This window comes from Tripterygium wilfordii, chromosome 12 (assembly GCF_013401445.1).
Source record: "Tripterygium wilfordii isolate XIE 37 chromosome 12, ASM1340144v1, whole genome shotgun sequence".
NCBI lineage: Eukaryota > Viridiplantae > Streptophyta > Magnoliopsida > Celastrales > Celastraceae > Tripterygium > Tripterygium wilfordii.
Genome location: NC_052243.1, coordinates 9,262,604 through 9,284,945, shown reverse-complemented (window position 1 = coordinate 9,284,945; position 22,342 = coordinate 9,262,604). Strand labels below are relative to the sequence as shown.

The following is a 22,342-nucleotide window of genomic DNA, read 5'->3' as shown; positions in this document are numbered from 1 at the left end:
ACTTCCAAGCTTCCTAGCATTCTAGCATTTCAATTACATTTTCCAAATCCTTGTCAATTTCAAGCTATGTCGTTCATTCCAAATTTTCTTGTATTTATTTCCTGTCAAGTTTCAATGCCAACCATCGTTGTGTAAATTGTTCTTGGTATCTGTTTTTGTTTCTTCATTTCAATCTCAACGAAGCGCACTTCAGTGGAGTTGGGGAACCTAGAACTATTGAGGTCCCAAGATAGTTCGCTCAATCATCTAGATAGAAGTCATATTTACGTTTGGTGCATTTCATTCACATTAGTGTAGGGGGCACACCCACAAATCATCATCACCTTGGGCCACATTTTGGTGACAACAAGCTCCACTCGTAAACGAGAACACTCTTCAAAAAATTGAACAAAAAAAAGAAAAAAAATCAAAAAAAGGGGGGAAAGACCGTGAAATGATGAAAAAGATCAAACAGAAGTTGAGCTATTTGAGGAGAATGAAAGAAGGTTAGGTTAATAACAAAGAGGTTGTGTCTGATTTATAAAAGAAAAAAGCTATCAAACTACTCATAAATGTTTCTAACGTTTGAAACAACTCTTTAAAGTCTGACGTACGTGAATTTCGTGGTCTTAATACCCCTATACTTGAGTCCAGTAGAATAACACATGTCAAACCAAAGACCACATACTAAGCAACCCATCATTTCACTTTTATTTTTCTTTTACTTTCTCCATTGGAACACCACTCCTCTCTCACATGAACTCATTGTCACAAAACACACATGACCCACCACACGTCTCTTCTCCGCAATCAAAGAGACAATTAGACAGATGCATTGATACTAGTAGACTATATTTGTCAAAACTAGCTTGACTGACTGTTTTTAGTAGGATCAAATCAATATTTGTGTGTTTAGCAAAAAATAATTTGTATTTAGAGGTGACAGAAAATAAAACAACTGAGAAAAAAACGATAGTTTCGGTTTTTTTGGTCACATAAAAACGACGTCGCCTTGAATGGGACCCACCGAATTCGGTGAACATTTTACATTTAGGCCGAGAAAGGCGAAACAGAGGCAGATTGGTTAGGGTTCGACTTCTGTTAGCTAAAAAGCGGCAGCCATGGTTAACAATTCTTGCTTCTCCTTACAAATTAAATTATCTTTTTCTTTTCAATGATTTTCGGATGATTGTAGCCTTGTTTTAATCTGTGGTTCTGATTATCAGAGTACACAACGGAAGGAAGATGAAGAGAATAGCAAGAGAACCAACCGTTACAAGAAGAACGAGAAGAGATTGGGAGGGCGTGGTCTTTCGTTACAAGCATTCGCTAATGCTAAATCAAGAGTGGACGGCTATAACCCTGCCTTAATGAGTATACATCCTTTTCTTTAATCCTATTTAATACGAAGCCTCGCTTTTAAGTTCTTAAATTATCTTTGGTGATTTTTATTTTAAGTGTGTAAATTATCTCATATGTTCAAGGGCTTATGTTACTGGAAGTTTTCATTAACTGTGTTACTGATGTTAATTAAAGAGAATCTATTTATTTTGTGTGAAACGTATAACCACATGTTTCAAGTCAAATTACGAATGCAGTTGGAGTTGGCATGATGTGCAGTGTTTTCAACTTTTTTTATTTTTACTCTCTCTGTAATAGAGTAATAGACTAGTTGCTAGCCTAATTTTTATGTTACTACTTTCAATTTTTGGAAAGAGCATGTTTGAGACGTTTGTTAGCATTGATAAAGGGGCGTTTGGTAGAAAAAATTCATTCGAAATACTAGCTTGACTGAATTCCCCGTGACTGGACTGAAATAAGTTGAGATTAATGATAAGTGACAATTATTGGCAACCATCCATTCCCTTCTCAGTTTCTGCGACGAGCTGACCACAAGTATGCCACTAATGTTTGTTGTGTGATAACTCCTTAGGAACAATGTCAGGAAAGAGTGGGATAATTAATCTCTCTCAGATGTCTTAAAGGGTTGGGAGAGATGAGAAGGTTAAATGGTTGTATGGTACCTGGATTGGTAGCTACCCTGAAAGCTCAATTACCATCACTGTTTGATAGAAGAGGAGCCAATTAAGAAGTTGACATTAAAGATAATGTTAGCTTCTCCTTTGGGAACCTTCTTCGCTTCTTAGGAACATCAATCTCTCTAGAAGCATTCATGAATGGGAAGTGGATTCAATTATGAGTTTATGGGAGCGGCTTTGCAAGCAAAGATTTGAATGTTATTGAGGAAGGCAAGACATGCTGGAAATTTTCCTACGACAGATAATTTTCTGTGAGTTCTTACCACCAGATTCTGGCTTTCCAGGAATACCTTACTGGATGCCACCTTTTTATGCTATTGTTTGACATCTGTGTTCTCTTCTTGTTTTGACTAGCACCTGCTTAGTACCTGGCCTTAATGAAAATTTCCTGCTTTAAAAAACAAAGAAAAAACAAATTTTTGTTGTGAGCAAGGGTGGAGTTAAAATGACAATTTTTTTCATGTGTTCTTTCGATCTAATATGTATGTTGGCTTTTTATGTATGTTTTACCAATAGAGAGACGAAGAGAGTTCTATAAGAATGCAAAGCATGTCAGCAAGTTTAAGAAGCTGGTCAAGCAACAGCAGCATCAGCAGAATGCTTCCTCCTCAACTCTAAAGGCACTGCAGGTTTGACATTTATCAACCTCATTGATTATCAGTTTGTTTTATTCTTTTTTTTTTTTTGTGAATTCCTTTTCATTAAATTCAAGGGTCTGTATGGATAGTCAAATACTGTATTGTTTCATGACTTTCATCAATGCTTTTGCTGCCTTCATCTTATTTTTTCTACATGTAAAGTATTCTTCCTTAGCATTTGGATTCATGATTTAGTCACTTATCCTTTCCTTGCCATTTGGGGAGGGGGAGCGCAAGGGACATGTACTATGAAGGTATTAGTCTGGACATGTACTATGAACTATGAAGGCAAGAGTCTGGATTTATGCACCACAATCGAAATGGTCTTTCCTGAATGATTCTTTGTCTTGCCTTTTCAATTTACGCGGGGGGAGCGCAAGGGACACGTGCTATGAAGATATTATAGTCTGGACGTACTATGAACTATGAAGACACTAGTCTGGGTTTAAGCACCGCAACTGAAACTTGTCTTTCCTAAATGATTCTTTGTCTTGCTTTTTCAATTTATGGGAGTGCTAGGTTGCATTTAAAAGATTCATACTAGCTGGACTTTTCACTAAACCATATCCTGAACCCAGAATTCCAATTCATGAACATAAGCACTTTATGCTGTACATGTTTCCTGTGGATCTACTTGTTATACCCCATTTGTACCTCTTCAACTATTAAAAGTAAAGGCTCTTGCAGTGGACGGGGTTGGGGGGCATGCAGGATGTAAGCAAACCTTAACCCCCACATAATATGTTTAGGGGGGGGGGGGGGGTGGAGGGGGCAAGGGACATGTACTATGAACTATGATCTGGGTTTAAGCACCACAATCAAAATTTGTCTTTCCTAAATGATTCTTTGTCTTGCTTTTTCAATTTACGGGAGTCCAGAATTCCAATTCATGAATGTAAGCACTTTAGGATGTACATGTTTCTAGTGGATCTACTTGTTATACCCCATTTGTGCCTCTTCAACTATTAAAACTAAAACAACTCTCGTGCACAAAGCTCCCGTGTACAAGGCTCCCGCAGTGGGCGGGGCCGGGGGTGGGGGGGCATGTAGGATGTAAGCAAAGCTTAACCCCACAGAATATGTGGAGAGGTTGTTTCCAGGAATTGAACCTGTGACCTTTAGGTTGCACTTGTACCCTTGCAATTCTACCACTGACCACATGGTTGCTTGTTTTTGTGCCTATTCTACAAATCTTCATTTTACATTAGAAAACGATGTGCATAAATACCATTGATGTCATGGTCTGATCTTTATCTGCAGTCATTTATGAATTGGTATTGGGCTCAAAATGTTTTTGAACAGTGACATTCAGGAATATCTCTCACTTAGTAAGTAGGCATAAATGAAGGCTACATTGCATTTAATAGATTCATGCTGCCTGGGCTATCAAAACCCATAACTTGAGGAATTCAAACACTTTCATATGTGTGCGTCAGTGCCATGAGCTCTTGATTTAATGCTATATGCCACTTTGTAAAAGTAGGCCACCTTGTATGCTTGGTTTAAGAATTTGATTTGCTGACTTGCAACATAATCAGCCATCGCAGGATGAAAATGAAGCTAGAGATGGCAATGAGATAATCAAAGAGAACCAGAAGAGAAAAAGGACTAGTTCATTCGGTTTGGAAGATGTGTATAAGAAAAAGTGTGAGGAGGAAGAGAAAGCAAGGATGGAGAGGGAGGCAATTGTTCAAGCAAAGAAAGAGGAAAGAGAAAAGGCTGAAGTGCGGAGAAAGGTTATGAAGGAAAAGATGTTTAAAAAGACGCGGCATGGGCAGCCAGTTATGAAATACAGAATTGAGAATCTCTTGCAGACCATTCAAAGTTCAACCAGAAGCTCCATTGGCTGAAACTTTTGCTAACGGTCAACTTCTGCTGCTGTACCTTAATCCCAGTTGGAGGTAGCTTTAGATTTATATCGATCATTCTGTGTGATAACGGATAACCAGAAGTTTGATACACCTTTTTTGTTTCATGGTTTTGAAGTTATATCAACACCTTTTGATTTGCTGCCAATGTACAACATCAAGTATATAAGTGGCCTTTTTGTTGCATTTTATAGCTTCTCTGGAGAGGATGAAAAGCTAAGTCATTGGCAATTCTTCTCATACCTGTCTTCAAAGTTAAAATCATTTTATTTATTCAGAAGAGGGTAAACTGTTATTGTTTCGTTACTCTAATTTTTTTTAATCATTTCTATCCTTGTTTAGATTGTAGGGTTAGTCCCTGGATGGATTATCCCATCACCTAATTTTTAAAGTCGCTAGTCTTTTTTGGTGGTAGGAGGATTGAAAGTTTGAAACCATGAGCTCATGGTTATGTGGTGGGTAATTTAGGGAGCCTAATCAACCAGATTAGGACTTAATCTCTTAGTCATTAGTCTTATCTATATGGTGCTGAATGTGTGTTGCCACGTCAGCCTCATGAATATTATTCAAATCTTTTCTTTTTCATTTCAAAAATACTAGTTTTTTAGTGTTAATTAAAAAGTGTTTCATTATCAAACAAAATTAGTTAGTTTACTCCATGGAAACAAAAATTATATTAAAATATGAATAATGTCGGGATTGGCGGCGTCCTTCGCGACGCTGATGGATTATTTGTATGTAGCATTGTTTTAAACTATTATATATAATTTTAAAAATATTAACCCAACTTCTCAAAATCTAATAAATTTGCCGGACGATTGCCTCATCGAGAATAAAAAATTAATTTATTATTGGCTACACTCTGTTTCGACAGATATGGTTGAAATTATAAATATATTCACACAAAAGACTTAAAGCAGATCATAATTAAAGGAAAAAAAAAAGAAGACGACAGAGATTCAATCAAGTGGTTGGCAGTGAGCGACATATGAGGATTTCTGCATGGATCCCATGCTCATCCAGTCAAAGAGGAAAATGATACAACATGAGCCAAAGTATGGGGGACCTCCTGGAATTCCTGATTGGTTTTGAGATCAAGAACCCACACTCGAGTAGAACAACCACAATGGTGTTGTTTTATTGGATCAACAAAGTATATTAATGAATTTGTTTTGTTGATGTGATTAGGTATTTTGATAATGTGGTTGGACCAACAAAATGTATTGGTACAATAGTATAAATTTGATGACTTATTTTTTATGTAATAGAGGTGAGGTTCAATATTAATTTTTAATGTAGTTGTGAATGTGGTTTAAGTGAAACCCATATGTTGGAACAAACATGGAGGCCAACCATCTCCCATGCCCCTATATTATCTACAACAAATTAAAGACAATAAATTATCACCATTAGAGCTATTTTATTCTCGTTCTCTATTAAAAGAAACAACAAAAGAGTTCCATGCCCCATTAAAATTGTAGTTGCTCTTGACAATCAACGATGCCAATATTTTCGGAATTAATAAAATAAAATAAAAAATGGATATATTTTCTACATGAGAATGTTCTAGAAGGGCAAAAATAATTTAAAAAATGGACAGGAATGGCGTTTCAATGACCTGAAGGGTCAGATTAACGTGGGCCGTTGATCACTTTCATTAACACATCAACAGCCGTTCATGAGGTGTTGTTACAAGTGGATGTAAAGTGGCTGGTGCTTATCTGCCACAAGTAAGACCTATACATGTTCAAACTGCAAAGCAACATGTGCATATAGATATGATGATTGTCATATTATTCAAAATCCCTTTACAACAGACAGTGTCATTGATTAAGGAGTAAGCAATAAACAATCATGGAGTAAGGGAATCACCTGCAGCTAAGCTGATAATGTATTACCACACCTAAACATTAGATTTAGCGTTCGATCCCCCTTCATCCAATGTATATTATCATTTTAAAAAAATGATGGAGCACGGAAAATTTGCTTTCAAGATTTTGGAGGAAAAAAAAATTGATATGCAACTAAAAAAATGCAGGAAAAAAAGTTAAGAACTACAATAAATCATTCACATACAAAGGTCTATCATCATCTACAAACCCAGATTACCTAATATGTAATCAAATAAAATTTCTCATGAATGGTGTGATACCTTTTGCCATCATAATTTATTACCAAAAGTCCAAGGCGGTCATCTTCAAGAAATGGGTCCCAAGTAATTTTTTTTAAAAAAAATTCCTTTTAACACAATTTTTGTACAATTGTATATGCCATAATCTTGGACAAAACTAGGAGAGGGACATCAGATTGCATTATAAGTGGATAACTGAATTCTTCAATTTCGTACTCCAAGAAAACAAGGAGCATAGTTTGCTTGAATCCAAAAACAGAAACAGAAGCACAAGCAAGAACTTCTAAGGGTGTTGGCAATGGAGGAAGGATCAAGGCAATTGTCAGAAACAACAACATCCAATTACCTGGAACGCCAAGCTGATGAAGGAGAAAGGGACCCGGAGAGCAACACACTGCAACAACCGCTCCTCAAGAGGAACAGAACACTCTCCTCCAATCCACTTGCCTTGGTTGGAGCCAAAGTCTCACATATTGAGAGCTTAGACTATGAGTAATAACACTCTCTAATCTTCTCCACTTTAGGCTCTGCACTGCTACAGGAGGCAACTTGAATTGACATGGATTGATTTTATGCAGGATCAATGAGAATGATCTCTTTAAGCATGATTGGAGAACCAGATCCAAAGTTCAGGTGCTGCAATACATATTCTCCAAATGGTCATTGGCCTTCCTTGTTGGACTCTTGACTGGCTTAATTGCCACCATTATCAATCTTGCTGTGGAAAACATTGCTGGCTACAAACTTCTTGCTGTTATCAGTCAAATAGAGAAGAAAAGGTTTTGTAACATCACCTTGTTCTTCTGATCACTAATTCCTCCAAATACTTTCAGCTTCATGGTTCTTACAATCTCAATAATCTGCAGGTACCTTACTGGGTTGCTCTATTTCACAGCAGTCAATTTTTTCCTGACCTTGTTTGCCTCTCTTCTCTGCGTGTGCTTCGCACCCACTGCGGCTGGTCCTGGGATACCTGAAATCAAAGCTTACCTTAATGGAGTTGATACCCCCAACATGTTTGGTGCTACAACATTGATTGTAAAGGTGGGTACACAAATTCTTCAGATTTGGCACAATGTATCTCTTGTTCCTCCCTTTCTTGGTGCCTGCTTTAAGAGAGACTGGATTTAATAAAATAAAAAAAGGTGAACTCCTGTGCACCAGCTTCTTGCAATGAGCGGGATTGGGGACAGGTTACCCCAACATAATATATGAAGACACTGTTTCTAGGAATTGAACCTATGACCTTTTGATTTACTCTTGTAACTCCTAGAAAGAGTCTCTCCGCATGTTCTTGTGTAAAGACTGGATTCAATATGATGCATATTTTGAAACTAACATGAAGCCAAACTGAGTGTAACATTATCGGAACTGAAATCAACTTGAATCTAAAATATCTAATCAGCTACCAATCATGTTTATCAGATATTTGGAAGCATCGGAGCCGTCTCTGCTGGCCTGGATCTGGGGAAAGAAGGACCTTTGGTGCACATTGGTAGCTGCATTGCTTCCTTGCTAGGACAAGGAGGGCCTGATAATTACCGTCTTAAATGGCGCTGGCTTCGTTACTTTAACAATGACAGAGACCGCCGAGATCTTATTACTTGTGGTTCATCCGCGGGGGTTTGTGCAGCTTTCCGCTCTCCAGTGGGCGGTGTCTTGTTTGCTCTCGAGGAGGTTGCGACATGGTGGAGAAGTGCACTCCTCTGGAGAACGTTTTGCAGCACAGCAGTTGTGGTGGTGGTTCTCAGGGCTTTTATTGAAATCTGCAACTCTGGAAAATGTGGACTTTTCGGGAGAGGAGGGCTCATCATGTTTGATGTGAGCAATGTTACAGTACGATACCATGTGATGGATATAATCCCTGTAACTCTCATTGGAATCATAGGAGGAGTTCTGGGAAGCCTTTACAATCACCTTCTACACAAGGTCCTCAGACTTTACAACATCATTAATGAGTAAGAATCCTGTTTCTGACCTCTCTGTCCAATCATTTTGCATATCCTCTAAAGGAGGGGAGCTACATTGCAGCCAAACACAAACTGAAAAAACAACTAAACCAAATTAGGAGCCAACCCCAAAATCAAGCACAGAATAGCCTAGTATTCGCCTGGACAACCAAACACTACACTTTAAGCTTAATCAAGTTTCTTTAGCAAGTAAGAAAAAATCCCTAGTTATCACTTTGATCTAAAACCTTAAAGTGAGTACTCAATTTCGGAATTAAGAATGCACTTGCATTCTTAAGGCTTTAAATAAAAACCCCACTATATTATGTTGATTTTGAAGCTAGTAACCACCCTCTTTTTTATTGCAGGAAGGGAAGAATTCATAAGCTGCTTCTCAGTCTGAGTGTCTCACTCTTCACCTCAGTGTGCCTATATTGCCTCCCTTTTCTCGCCAAATGCACACAATGTGATCAATCCTTCCCAGAGAAATGTCCCACCAATGGACGATCGGGCAACTTCAAGCAGTTCAACTGCCCAGATGGGTACTACAATGACCTAGCCACTCTCCTCCTTACCACCAGTGATGATGCTGTCCGGAATATCTTTTCCTCCAACACTTCGAATGAATTCCATCCTACATCCCTCCTAATATTCTTTGCACTGTATTGTGTCTTGGGATTAATTACATTCGGAATTGCAGTGCCTTCCGGACTCTTCCTTCCTATTATTCTCATGGGTTCAGCATACGGCCGCCTGCTTGGTCTTGCCATGGGAACTTCTACCACCATTGATCAGGGGCTTTTCGCTGTTCTTGGTGCAGCCTCCCTTATGGCAGGCTCAATGAGGATGACTGTCTCACTTTGTGTAATATTTCTTGAGCTAACCAATAACCTCTTGCTACTTCCAATAACCATGATAGTCCTTCTCATTGCCAAAACTGTCGGAGATAGCTTCAATCCAAGCATCTATGAGATTATTCTGCATCTCAAAGGTCTTCCTTTCTTGGATGCAAATCCTGAACCATGGATGAGAAATATCACTGTCGGTGAGCTTGCTGATGCCAAACCACCAGTAGTTACTCTCCGTGGAGTGGAAAAGGTCGCTCGTATTGTGGATGTCCTCAAAAATACTACACACAATGCCTTCCCTGTCATAGATAATGACGTGGTACCACCGACAGGATCGGCAATTGGCGCAACAGAACTACATGGGCTGATCCTACGAGCTCACCTTCTGAAAGTGCTTAAGAAAAAGTGGTTCCTGCAAGAAAAAAGGAGAACAGAAGAATGGGAAGTGAGAGAAAAATTTACCTGGGTTGACCTGGCCGAGCGGGAAGGAAAGATTGAGGAGGTTCCTGTGACGAGAGAAGAAATGGAGATGTATGTTGATTTACATCCTCTCACCAACACAACTCCATACACAGTGGTGGAGAGTATGTCAGTGGCAAAAGCTATGGTGCTCTTTAGACAAGTGGGTCTACGCCATTTGCTTATCGTGCCCAAGTATCAAGCAGCTGGGGTAAGTTCAAATTTCTATCCATACACATCACAATGAGCATTTTATTCTCTTTCAATTTACTTTATCTAATGGTATTACCCCCTTGCAGATCCCTCCAGTCATTGGTATCTTGACCAGACAGGATTTGAGGGCCCACAACATTTTGTCCGCCTTCCCTCATCTTGCAAACTCCAAGAGCAGGGAGAAGCAGGGCTAAATTTCTCTTGATGAAGATATGGCAGCAGCAGTTTTTCAGAACAGGACACATCAGCTTTATATTCCTTCTACGATTTTCTAAGTTTTGAGTTCCAAATTTTTTCAATCAAATTCTATAGAAGAGTTGTGGAAACAAAGATGGAGCATAATTTTATTCATTTACACCTTTCTTAGACATGTTTCTGTAAATTGGAAAACTCATCTTTTACCGGATTGCGAACGTGGCAAATATATAGCTTCTAGTGATATCTTTCTGATGCAGCCATGCCCAATCTGGTAATCCTACTCCTATGTTTTTGGCTGATTCTGCACATTTCCTCACCATCTTACATGCAACTGGCCCGAGTCATGCTCATGTTCGACCATCTCAAAAATTCAGCTGAGTCTACAATTGGTTCCTCACACATTTTTCTTTTTTCTTCCTTCCTGATTTCTTTCTTCTTTTTTTTTTTTGAGCCAAGACCTCAATGCTGCAATCATAACCAGAAAACACATCTAGTGCACATATAACAGAGAAAAATATAATAAAAAGAATATATACTAAATACATATAACTTATCTCATGGCATTAAAAAAACACAGTGGTTCCAGGAACGTTGTCTCAGCAATAACCAATATATACATATGCTTTCATCTACAGTTTAAAATGCAGGTAATATTTGCATAATCAAAGGTGGTTATCCTTTGTCACTGAACAGTAACAAGGAAAAACCATGCTATATGACTGATTGTTCTCCACAATTGCATTGCTTCCAATTTTAACTGAAGCTTCCCTTGCACGTAAAATCCATGGTCTCCTCTCTTCTTTCTCCTTTGCGTAAGAACTGAAATTGACCAAAAAAAAAAAAGCATTTGAAACTTGCATACAAAAAGGTTCTGCAATTTTGGCTCCAATTGAGCACTCCTATATGAACGAGTAATAAGTCCCTGAATTTTAGTAGTCAAAGCCAGATGAAATGTCCAACCTCTCTGATAATGACTTTGCTTTACGCTCCACCGATGATAGATCCCGCAATGCGCCAATAAGAGATGGATGCAGTCCTTTTCTCGAAGGATCAACAACCACCACATCTGATCCCATGAGCCAAGAAAGGGGTTCCTGTTTGATTTGTGACTGAAATCACCAGCTTCGAATAATTTGACAGGTGTAGTGAAAGTTAAATTTCTATAAGGATCAAAAATCTGATCTGGTTAATGCCTTGGAAAGTTCAATACAAATAAAGTCAAGAAAGTAGACAACACCCGAAAAGGCATCCGCAGTGGGTGGGATCGAGAACATATATGATGTACGCAAACCTTACCCTCATATAATATGTGAAGAGGCTGTTTCTAAGAATTGAATTTGTTTTCATGAATTGAACCTATCACTTCTAAGTTTCACTATTAAAAGAAGAAACCCAATAAAAATAAAAGCGGGTTGCTGGACATGTAAAATATTTTTATGATGAATTTTATGACGTAAAACTATAAATTGAATATGATAGTTCATACATTAAATACTGAAATGTCTACAAGATGCCAGCTGATGTTGCTATCCACAACGCTTGGATAGCGTTGCTGTTTTCTCAATAGCCAAGAGAGAGAGGACAGAAGTGTGTCAAATAAATATGTATGTCCGTTTGATAGAGCGGATAGTTTGATTTTCAATACTAACGGAAATGCTGTAGAAAAAATGTTGAGCTTAAAGCTGTGAAATATGCTATGAGGTGTTTGGTGAAGTAAAAGTTGATGCTGACGGAAAACTGTTGAAATAATATTAGTTTTTTATTTTTATATTAAAATTAATCTAATAAATATAATTCTTATTAAAATTAATTTTAAGTATTAATTAATAAATATTTTTAATTTGTAATTAATAAAATATTAATATTTCTTTATTTTAAGTTTTATAACTGTTAAAATATTTTTATAGTATTAAAACTGTTAAAAATAATTCTAAGTATTAAAATTATATTTAAGCTAATAAATATAATTTATTATTAAAATTAATTATAATTTGTTTTTATGTCAAAACTAAAATTAATGTTTTAAATATTAATAAAAAAGTAAAAGAAATTAATGTTATAAATATTACGAAATATTATCATTTGTAGGACCCACATTATTAAAAAATAATAAACTATAATCATAATGTGGGGTCCACATCATTAAAAAACAAAAAAATAATAAAAAGGGAGGCATTGTGGAAAGAAGCTCCCTCAGGGAGCTTCTTTTCCTCTAGCGGATCCGCTGGCACTTAGCTAGCTGATCCGCTAGTTCCGCTGCACCAAACGGGTGGTGTAATGGATCCGCTCCCAGATTCGCTGCACCAAACAGACAGATGATGTGTTAGGATTTGATCAAAGTTTCGGATCAAAGTCTCCAAGTAAAGAATGAAAGGACAAGCGGGACCACATGTGGGACCCAGCTGAAGTTAATGTGAAACAAATTTTAGTTTGTATTTGTGGGCAACTTGATTGCTCACTTGTGTTTGAAGAAGTAAAGGAAAAGTTTGTTTTTCCTCTTCTTCTTTATAAGAGTGGAGAGGAGAGCCGAGCATTGCAGTGCTGGTGTTAGCAGCGCCGAGTGTAAAAGCAATGGTGAGAGAGTTCAGTATAGAGATTTGTTTGTTAGTTCTCGAGTTCAATAACTCATCTTTTTTGTAATCTTCTTCATATTAGTAAAATTCTTCGTTGTTCTTTGTCCGAGAACGTAGACAAATTGTGCCGAACCTCGTTAAATCTTGTATCTTCTTACTCTATTTTGTTTTGACATATTTTGTATATTCGGAGTTTTGTCATCAAAAGCACAACATAATGCACACTGGTGCTTGTTTCCATGTGTTACTTTGTTCAGTTGTAATCTGACCTATAAGATAAAAAAATGTAAAAACCAAATAAAGAAAAAGGAATTGCAGAGTCGTAACTTCAGCATACTTGTGTGTTTGTTTGGCCAAAACTGGATGGAGCCATGGATATGTGATATGTCAGTTCCTCCAACATGTTCCCAAAAGTCTCTTTCACCAATAAGGTGTCTCCATCTAATGCCAAAAATTATCTGAATATCATAAAGAACTTTGTAAGGTATAAACTTCAAATATTTCAAAGAACAATATGACTCCAGAAAGAACCCCTCTCTGCATGTTCTTTGCAAATTATATTTTCACAATTGACAATATTCATTAGAAAGCTGTTCAACACTGGAAATAGGAAGACATGCTCCAAAATGACTTGAGACTAAAACCGACTAAAATACTAAAATAGAGTACAAGAAACCTTGATGATAATGTGTTATTCCTTCAACAATACTCTATAATATAAAATTCTAAACTGCTAAAACCTAAGAGGCAACATAGAAAAATTAATAACTAAAAGAATGCAGCAAATACGAGAATTTTTGATGTAGAGGTAATGAATATAACACAAAGAATTAAAGTGAAACTATTTGATGTAAGGCAAAGGTCACCCTAGTTGAAGATAAGAATGATGTTCATCATCAATAATTTTTTGTTTTCATGAACATAAAATTAATGGTCTTCCTGCATCAAGAGGACACAAACATGAATAACACAGGTATGAAGCATTGTGGTGCAAAAATTTTAGAAAATCAAAGTAGTTTTTTTCAATAATATATGAGTGAATAAAGACATAAATGGAATTATTAACATGGATATATACGTAAAGGAATTAATTGTCAGTGTAGCTTTAGATAAATTAAGCAAAGAAGAAAAATCAATTAATGGACCTCAAATAATATGAAAGATTCATGTTCTTGAAACAAAATTTGTTGGAAGCTTCTTCCAGTAATTACAGTTTATTCTTCCAGTTTCAGTGTTATTTATTGGTCTTTTATAATCAAGACAAAAGAAGTCTTCATCAAACGTATTATAAAAAAATGTGCTATTTTACGAATAATATGTTCCTACATTTCTAGGAAAAGAAATAATGACTCACATTGTTAGTTGAAGTCTGAAAGTTCGTCCATACAGAATGGATAAAACATTGCTTCTAGGCTCACCATTTCTCCATAGAAACTGAAATTGCTATACATAAAGAGAGACATAGTGAGAAATGAAAGTATTCAGTCCAACTGAAATAGTATTACACTATCAAATATCATTTCATAATAAAAAGATAAAAGGAAAGGAAAAAAGGTCCACAAAAGCAGTAAAAAGTTGATGAAACAATCTCACATTAGTCAATGGAGTTAACTTTTCTTAATTGGGAGAATTCTCATTTCTCGAATACAAACCAAAGCAACCTGGATGCAAAGAAATTAATTAACTTCAATCTTAACAAGGGAAATTTAAACAATTACAAAACTGAATATCAAACATACCAAAAAATAAAAAATAAAAAAGTTTAATGACTGACCATTTCTATCTCTCTCTGAGGCTGGAAGAGACGTGTTGTGTTGTAACAGCCATCTGTAACAATGAGTGGCTACAATCAGTAACCAAAGAATTGTCGAAGTTTATATACATGCTTACAATGCTACATGCATTACTCACTTGCACATATCTATAGTCACCAGTCCCCTCGTCTCCACATGGGAACCCAAGAGAGCAGACAAAGGAACACCAAGACTACACGCAGAAATCCGGAATGGGACCAAAGAGGGCAAATAGTAAGATTAACAGCAGCAAAACTCCGAGAAGGGACCCATCTCTAGAGAAGCCTTAAAAACGCAGTAAAAGGACTCCAAGAGAGGGCCGAGATCTTAGCACCAAGAGCGATGGTAGAAACAACAGGGAAAAGCAGCCAGAAACATGGACACCACCATACGGCAGCAGGAGGCCAAAGGAACGAACTGCGAGGAACCATGCTCAAACTGATGAAAAGGCAGAAGAAGCAATCGGGTCTAGCTAGGGGTCCGAGCAAAGGAGTACCCCTGGAAGAGCACGACTAACGGCGGAAGGAGCACCGCCACGGAGGACACCAAAACTCAAGAAAAGAGAAGAACATCTCAAAGGAGACCGCAACCGACTGAGGACGGACCCAAAACCAAGATCCCACCTAAGGAGTGTTGGACCAAGGCTGTAATAATATGTGCTGTATCAATGGTAGTACGTACACTACTCTGGATTGCCTCAACATGAGTGGCTTCGATACCATGTTAGAGAAGTGAAAGATCTGTATTTCACTATATGTTGATTGTGTACAACATGCCTTTATATAGGCGTTAGAAAGGAAAAGTAAGAAAAATAATGTCAATAAAGTAAATCAAAGATTTTGATGATATCTTTGACAACAATAACTCAATAAGGTTCAACATTCAACTCTCTAATCCCTAAAAGGATAGACAAATAACAACACATCATCTATTAGTCTGAAACTAACGAACATCAAACCAGATTATGGACAAACCTTGTCTTAGTGGCTCAATTGCTGCATTAATATTTGGATGATGAGCTGCAAATACCAAGATTTTGAACTTGAATTCCAGCAATATTAAAGATTAATTACAAAATCAAATGTCTAATCTTTTGATTAAAATTTGCACAAGCACCTTTACAGTCAGGGATATCTACTACATTGTGAGTGCCCTACTGGTCGAGCCCAATCAGCGGGTCCATTGATGAACCATGGACAACAAGCATTGTGCGGCACCTCCATCCCCACCGTGGATAGTAAGTGAAGCAAAGTGCGTTAAACCCAAAACCCTCAAAATTGACAACAGAAAAGCCACAATAATCAGGAACATACTAGAGCTATGAAACGAGAAATTAGAAAATCCTTGGCCCTTGAAAAATCTATCCACCTCGTTGAGGATAAGCGGACGGTGGAGATTGAATTCTTGGGTACATCTGGAGCAACTGAAAAGTAGAATCAGAAAAAAAAAACTTAATTACTGTACTTAAATACGGGAGATGGAGGTATAGTCAAGAAAAATGGAGGGGGTACATATGACTGGAAGTGAGGGCACTGGAGGGCGCATGTTAGAGATAGAGTGGAGTTTAGGGATAGCGGAGATGGAGGTGGAAGAGAAGGCGGATGATTCGAAGGAGGGCGGTTGCGCACACTTACCGCCGCAGACATGCGGCAGGTTATGATTGGAGATGGAGGACGAGCTATGAGGCAAAGAGACATTTTGTGCAATTGGCAACGTCGGTAATTGGAACATTGGCGGAAAAGACAATGGATTATCAAACCTCACAAAATATCTTGGTGGACAATGGATTGGCAAGCTTGTCATAAGCCCAAGCTCAAATATTGAATGATACTTAGAAGTTAGAAGGGTAAATGATATATTTGATCACTGACATATGTGAGGTCTGTAACAACTCAGTCCCTCAAGTTTCAACAGTAACAATTTGGTCACTGGACTTTGTGAGTTGTAACACGATCAGTTTTCATGCACGTCCAGTTAGTCAAATTGTTGACCGTGTTACAACTTACAAAGTCTAGTGATCAAATTATTATATTTGAAACTACATTATAAATAATAAATATAAAAATGCATTAATAATATAAAGCAATAAGTAACTACGTTATAATTTATCATAATTGTTATCTACGAGTTTTCATATTTTGAAAGCATCATTAGTAATATTTTCGAGCAACTCCTTTTCTATGTAACATACAAGACAATCATTAAAAAATTGATCATTGATCCGGTTGCATAAATCTGTCTTGACAATATTCATTCCAAAAAAACATCTTTCAACACTTACTGTTGCTATAGACAAAACCAATGCTAACTTTAGATGTCGATATACTAAAGGATATGAAATATGATTCCTTGTAGACACTAGTAGTCTAGAAAGATCATCAAGCCCTTTTGACTGACTAAATCTTTCATCTATTCGTAAATCTACAATATATGTCTCTAATTGATGCTCAAGAGTCATACAATTAGTACGAGAAAAGCCATCGGGATAAAATTGAGCCAACCTCATCAATTTGTAGAATCAAAATCATGAAATAAATCACAAGGATTCAAGGTAAGACACACAAAGAAGCAAATCAAAATTGACCTCATTGAAGTGGTCATGAAGCTCCAAAAGTTACATATCAACAATCATATAAAAACATTCCACGCGATAGTGATATGAATTAATAGTGTTACTTTTTCACCATGGATGATAAAAGTCAACATACTCTTCCTCCATATTCACCATTGAAATCTTGTGGACATTACAAAAGGCATAAATCTTACCTAGGAGAGATTCTCATCTCTCGTCCCTTACATTTTGCTAACGCCCTTTTACTACTTTGACAAGTGCAATAGCATTCAATATGTCTCCATCTTTCCTTTGCAAAGCCAATGATAATTCATTTGTAATCCCCAATATATTCAACATCAGTTGCAAATTGAAAACAAAATCAAATGATTGCAAATATCTCAAAAGGCCATGTGCTTGAGTTTTTTTTTTGTAGAATCTGTAGCGTCAGATGAAACAATTTCTAACACTTCAATAACAGCAGAGAATAAAGCAACCAAGTTCAATAAAGATTTGTAATGAGACCCCCAACGTGTGTCCCAGCGCTTTTGAAACTTAACTCTTGATTCAACCCTTTTCCGATTTCAATCTCACCATCCACTAATTTTTTGTGCAATTTGTTTTGCTTGATTTTGTTTAATCATGTCTCGACGCTTACACAATCTCCCACAACATTCAACAAAGTAGAGATCACATTGAAAAAATCCGCAATATCAACATGCTTTCTAGCAATGGCTACAAGAGCTAATTGAAGTTGATATGCAAAACAATGAACATAATAAGCAGACTCATTTTCATTCATAATCAAGCTTTTCAAGCTATTGAATTCACCTTTCATATTACTTGCCCCATCGTAGCCTTGACCCTTAACTTTCGTCAAACTCAACCCGTGATCAGCAAATAAAGAATCAATGGCAACCTTCAAGGACAAAGCTGAAGTCTTCATCACATGAACAACACCAATGAACCTCTCTTCAACAAGTCCATGCTCATCTACAAAATGCAAAACTACAGCCATTTGTTCTTTTTTCTTGGAAAATCATGTCCACAGGGCTGATAAGGCCCCTTAATCAAATATGCTCTCTTGATTTCATCAATTTGATTTGGATAATATTCTAAAAGTTTTTTCCCTTTCAACAGGATCCGAAGGGAGGTCATTCAAATCAACCTCTTTTGGGATCGAAAAAGAATTGTCGCTTGAACTTCCACTTTCATGTGTTTGTTTCCTTTTAAAAAATCTCTTCATTATATTTATCTAGTAAAAATAAATGATAAATTTTGATATCAATTGAAAGAATCTCATTCATTTAAATTAAACAAAAATTCTATTAAAAACACAAGAATTGCCATAAGAATCTCATACCTCTTGCCTTTGCAGCTCCCCTCTTGCAACTCCTTGTATCCTCCCAAGTTGCCAAGACACGGGACTATCAAAATATATCTATTCAAGGTCCACTAATTCACATCAAATATAATATAATGAAATTAGGCCCATATTCCACATCAAAATTGTGAAAAAGAAGTGAATCAATAGTAGATAAAGCAAATTGCTTTCAAATAAGACAACATTGAACAAGAATAAAACAAAATAAAACTGTATAGAACCTACTCATTCAATATATAACAACTTAACAAGTCAAAATCAAAGTCATAAATCAAAATACACTAACGCACAAATAGAATAAACAAAGGAACATAAGAATAGATGAATACCTTGTTACAAATTGTCCTTTGGGAGCTTTTTCCAATGATACGAGCGGCGGTGGGTGGCATGGAGGGTCGAAAAATGATGGTGGTGGTCAGACGCTTTCATTCGATGGGTCGACGACTCCAATCGGTGGCCAGACGGAAGAGATACAGTAGTGGTGGTGTTTCATGAGAGTGGGAGGGAGAAAAAGGAGAGAGAAGGAGAGGAAAGAGAAGAAGGAGAGAGAATGTGAGTGTTTGTATAGGGGATGGGGGGCCTGCAATATGGATTGCAGGAAATGTTTTTAATCCTTGTCATCCGTTTCATCTAATGGTGTGCAGGATAACAACTCATCAAGGCTAGAAGTCTAGATTCACTCTCAACAACCAGACTCTCCCTTTCCTCTTCTCTCTTTCTAGCCTTTTTTCTCTCCTTCCCCCTTTCCTCTTCTTTTTTTCTGGCCTTTCTCTTTCCTTCTACTAAACATAGAGAGAGACTTTATTAGGGCAGGGAGAAAAATCACAGGTATTCAATGATGGCTATTGTAGTACCCGGTTTTCGTTCGGCCCAAAAAAAAAATTAAAGAATTAAAGAATTAAAAAAAGGAAAAATTAAACAAAATTAAAAAATTAAAAAATACAATAATAATAATAATAATTCAAAAGCCCGTTCTGGAGCCCGTAATCTCACAAAAAAATTCAAAGCCTGTTTCTTGGACCCACAAGCATGCAAAAAATCCTAAAGCCTATTTCTTGAACCATAAGCCCATAAAAATTTCAACCCAAACCCAATATAACTAAACCCTAGAAAATATCTAAAAAATAGGAAAATTAAATAAATAATAAAGAAAATCCTTAAGAGGGAAAGGTGGTTCCTTTATTAGGGTTTCACAAAATAAGGAAAAGACAAAAATGTAAGTCTTGAGGGTTTGAGAGAAGGAGAGGAAAATAGGGTTTTTGGGGGCATTTTGAGATTTTTTTGAAATAGAGATAGTTTAAAAAGAGTGGCAGCCGCACAATTAAAGAAAAAAAGAAAAAAAGGAAACAAAGGGGAATCGGGGGCCAAGAAAAGAGAGGGGGCGGCACACTAGAAAGGAGAGGAAAAGGTCTTTGAGAGAGTGAAAACCAAGGGAGAAAGGCGGAAGGAGGCAGTAGAGATAGGGAGAAAAAAAAGGAAATAGCCGAACAAAAAGAAAAGGAGGGTTTTGGGGAAGAAAGGAGACGCCACACAAGGGGAGAAAGAAACACTACGATATTGCGATTTCTGCAGCTACAACGTTGAGCCTTCGCATCTCAACTCGTTTCAGGTAGTATTTCTTCTTTATATATCATGCAGTTGTATTAGTTGTAGTGCCTATTAGCATTTCATTCATTGCATGCTATATATCTGTTTGTGCTCTTCTTTGGATTGCTTGACCTTCTATTACAGATTTGTTCGAGTTTGCAAGGTTTTATTTTCTGAGTAAATGACTCATTATTTATTCTGTTGAGATTAAATGGAATTAATTGGGTTTGGCTTTTCCTTGTTTCTTGTACTCATTATCCGTTCTGTTATGCATCAATTGAATAAATCTGAAAAACCTAGTTCTATATTCCTTGTTATACACCTCGGGCCATTGTCATTTGTGCTTGGTTTTTGTTTTATTTTGTTAATGGAGCTACACCTTTTTGGTTGATTTGTGTGTTTATTTTCTCTAAAATTTTAGATTTACTTGTTGGTTAGCATATAGTTAGCAAGGATAAATGAAAGGATTTCGGTGTGTGCTTTAATGGCCGCCGGAGTGGCCTGCTGGAATCATGCCATAGGCTACTGCTGGTGACCGAAAAAGAGAGAGAGAGAGAGAGAGAGAGAGAGAGAGAGAGAGAGAGAGAGGAGATACCGAATGACGAGGAAAAGAGGAGAAGAAAATCGCGTAAAAAGGGGAAAGAAGAGCAAGAAGTCAAGAGAGAAGAAAGTTTAGTTTTATTTATTTATCTATTTTATTTTTTCGTTCTATTTTATGTTTAGATTATAGTGCATTCGGGCTTGAATTATGGGTTAGGTTAAGATGTTGGGCTAATATATCTCTATGGGTAATGGTTTTGTTATGACTTTTGATGTGTGTTCGATTTAATTTGAATCTTGATGTACATATGAGAATCCAATTTTGACCATTCTCTTGTTGATTTTTGAATGTGGACCGGGCTTGATTCAACTTGGGTCGGACTTGATTTCATTTGGGGCTGGAGAGTTCATTTGGAGATTGGACCGGGTTTGAGCAATTAATGAGCTCCATGGGCCATATTTATATTTGTATTTTTATCTTTATATTTCATTATTTGTATATATTTTTATCTTATTTTTATTTGGCATGTATATCTTTGTAAAGGCAAATATGTAATAGGGTAGTGAAAATAATGAAAATAGTGTAGAGTAGTGTAATTTACATTTACGCATGTTTAAATTGATTAAGTATGCATGTTAGAGGTTGTTAGTTTAAAATGCATGTTTAGAATGTATATTAGAATTGTATGCATAGATCATTTTTCGCAAATCAATCAATTCAACAATCACGTTTTTATCAATTCTTCATAAAAACAAATTAATGGATACTAAATTAAAGTTAATTAGGAGGAGGACTTGATGACATTCAGCTCCTGCCTAAACTTTAATTGTGTTATCTTTATTTGAACAAAAAAAATAAATGAAATTAATTTATTAGATACCTAAATTAAAGTTCATTAGGAGGAGGACTTGATGACATTCAGCTCCTGCCTAGGCTTTAATTATGCTATCTTTTCAAATTAAGGTATCATTTGTACTCGCAAAACCAATGGTAACTAAATTAAAGCTAATTAGGAGGAGGACTTGATGACATTCAGCTCCTGCCTATGCTTTAATTAATGTTATCTTTTCAAATCAAAATACCATTTATATTGGACCAACAACTTTTCAAGAAAAAGCACATAGATCAATCTAGGTAACCTTTTAGGGAGTTGTGGGGTGCCTAACACCTTCCCCACACTCAATAGACCCCTTACCCATTTTCTGGTTCGTAGACCATTTTTTAGTGTCCAATTGCACTTAAATCAATTGGTGGCGACTCTAAATCATTTTTCATCCTTTGATCGCCGGTCCACGTCGTGACCCCGGTTGCGACAACTGGCGACTCTGCTGGGGATGTTGGTTTTTTTACCAAAGGGGTGGAGCCTGTGTGATTGATTTTCGTGCTTTTCTTGTATAGTTTTTTATGTTAGTTTCTATTTGTATTTGTATATTAAATTTGAAGAATTTGATGGATTTGTTCAATGTTGTAGATTTCTTCATCAGATATGGGCATTCTGAGATTTAAATGTTAGGGATATTGGTTTGTATGCCCCCAGCACACACATTCACTTATCATTGCACACACATAACCCTATACCCGGGTTACTTAG

The 22,342-nt window shown here is 36.7% G+C and overlaps 2 protein-coding genes and 1 long non-coding RNA gene across 3 annotated transcripts; 2 read left to right on the top strand and 1 right to left on the bottom strand.

The window, feature by feature from the left end:
• Positions 1-1,043: 1,043 nt before the first annotated feature.
• Positions 1,044-4,717, top strand: LOC120010235 (rRNA-processing protein FYV7). Its single transcript, XM_038860963.1, has 4 exons — positions 1,044-1,103; positions 1,206-1,353; positions 2,535-2,647; positions 4,195-4,717. The coding sequence occupies exons 1-4, from the start codon at positions 1,101-1,103 to the stop codon at positions 4,504-4,506; spliced, it is 576 nt and encodes a 191-aa protein (XP_038716891.1). The 5' UTR covers positions 1,044-1,100; the 3' UTR covers positions 4,507-4,717.
• Positions 4,718-6,793: 2,076 nt separating this feature from the next.
• Positions 6,794-10,578, top strand: LOC120011478 (chloride channel protein CLC-b-like). The gene is made up of 6 exons (XM_038862603.1): positions 6,794-7,147; positions 7,234-7,434; positions 7,522-7,699; positions 8,081-8,613; positions 8,973-10,122; positions 10,211-10,578. The coding sequence occupies exons 1-6, from the start codon at positions 6,954-6,956 to the stop codon at positions 10,316-10,318; spliced, it is 2,364 nt and encodes a 787-aa protein (XP_038718531.1). The 5' UTR covers positions 6,794-6,953; the 3' UTR covers positions 10,319-10,578.
• A 2,352-nt stretch (positions 10,579-12,930) lies between these two features.
• On the bottom strand, positions 12,931-14,834 carry LOC120011479. Its single transcript, XR_005471038.1, has 5 exons — positions 14,807-14,834; positions 14,670-14,722; positions 14,489-14,556; positions 14,250-14,338; positions 12,931-13,353 (listed from the first exon to the last, which is right to left on the bottom strand). It is a non-coding gene; the product is annotated as an uncharacterized LOC120011479 (long non-coding RNA).
• Positions 14,835-22,342: the final 7,508 nt, after the last annotated feature.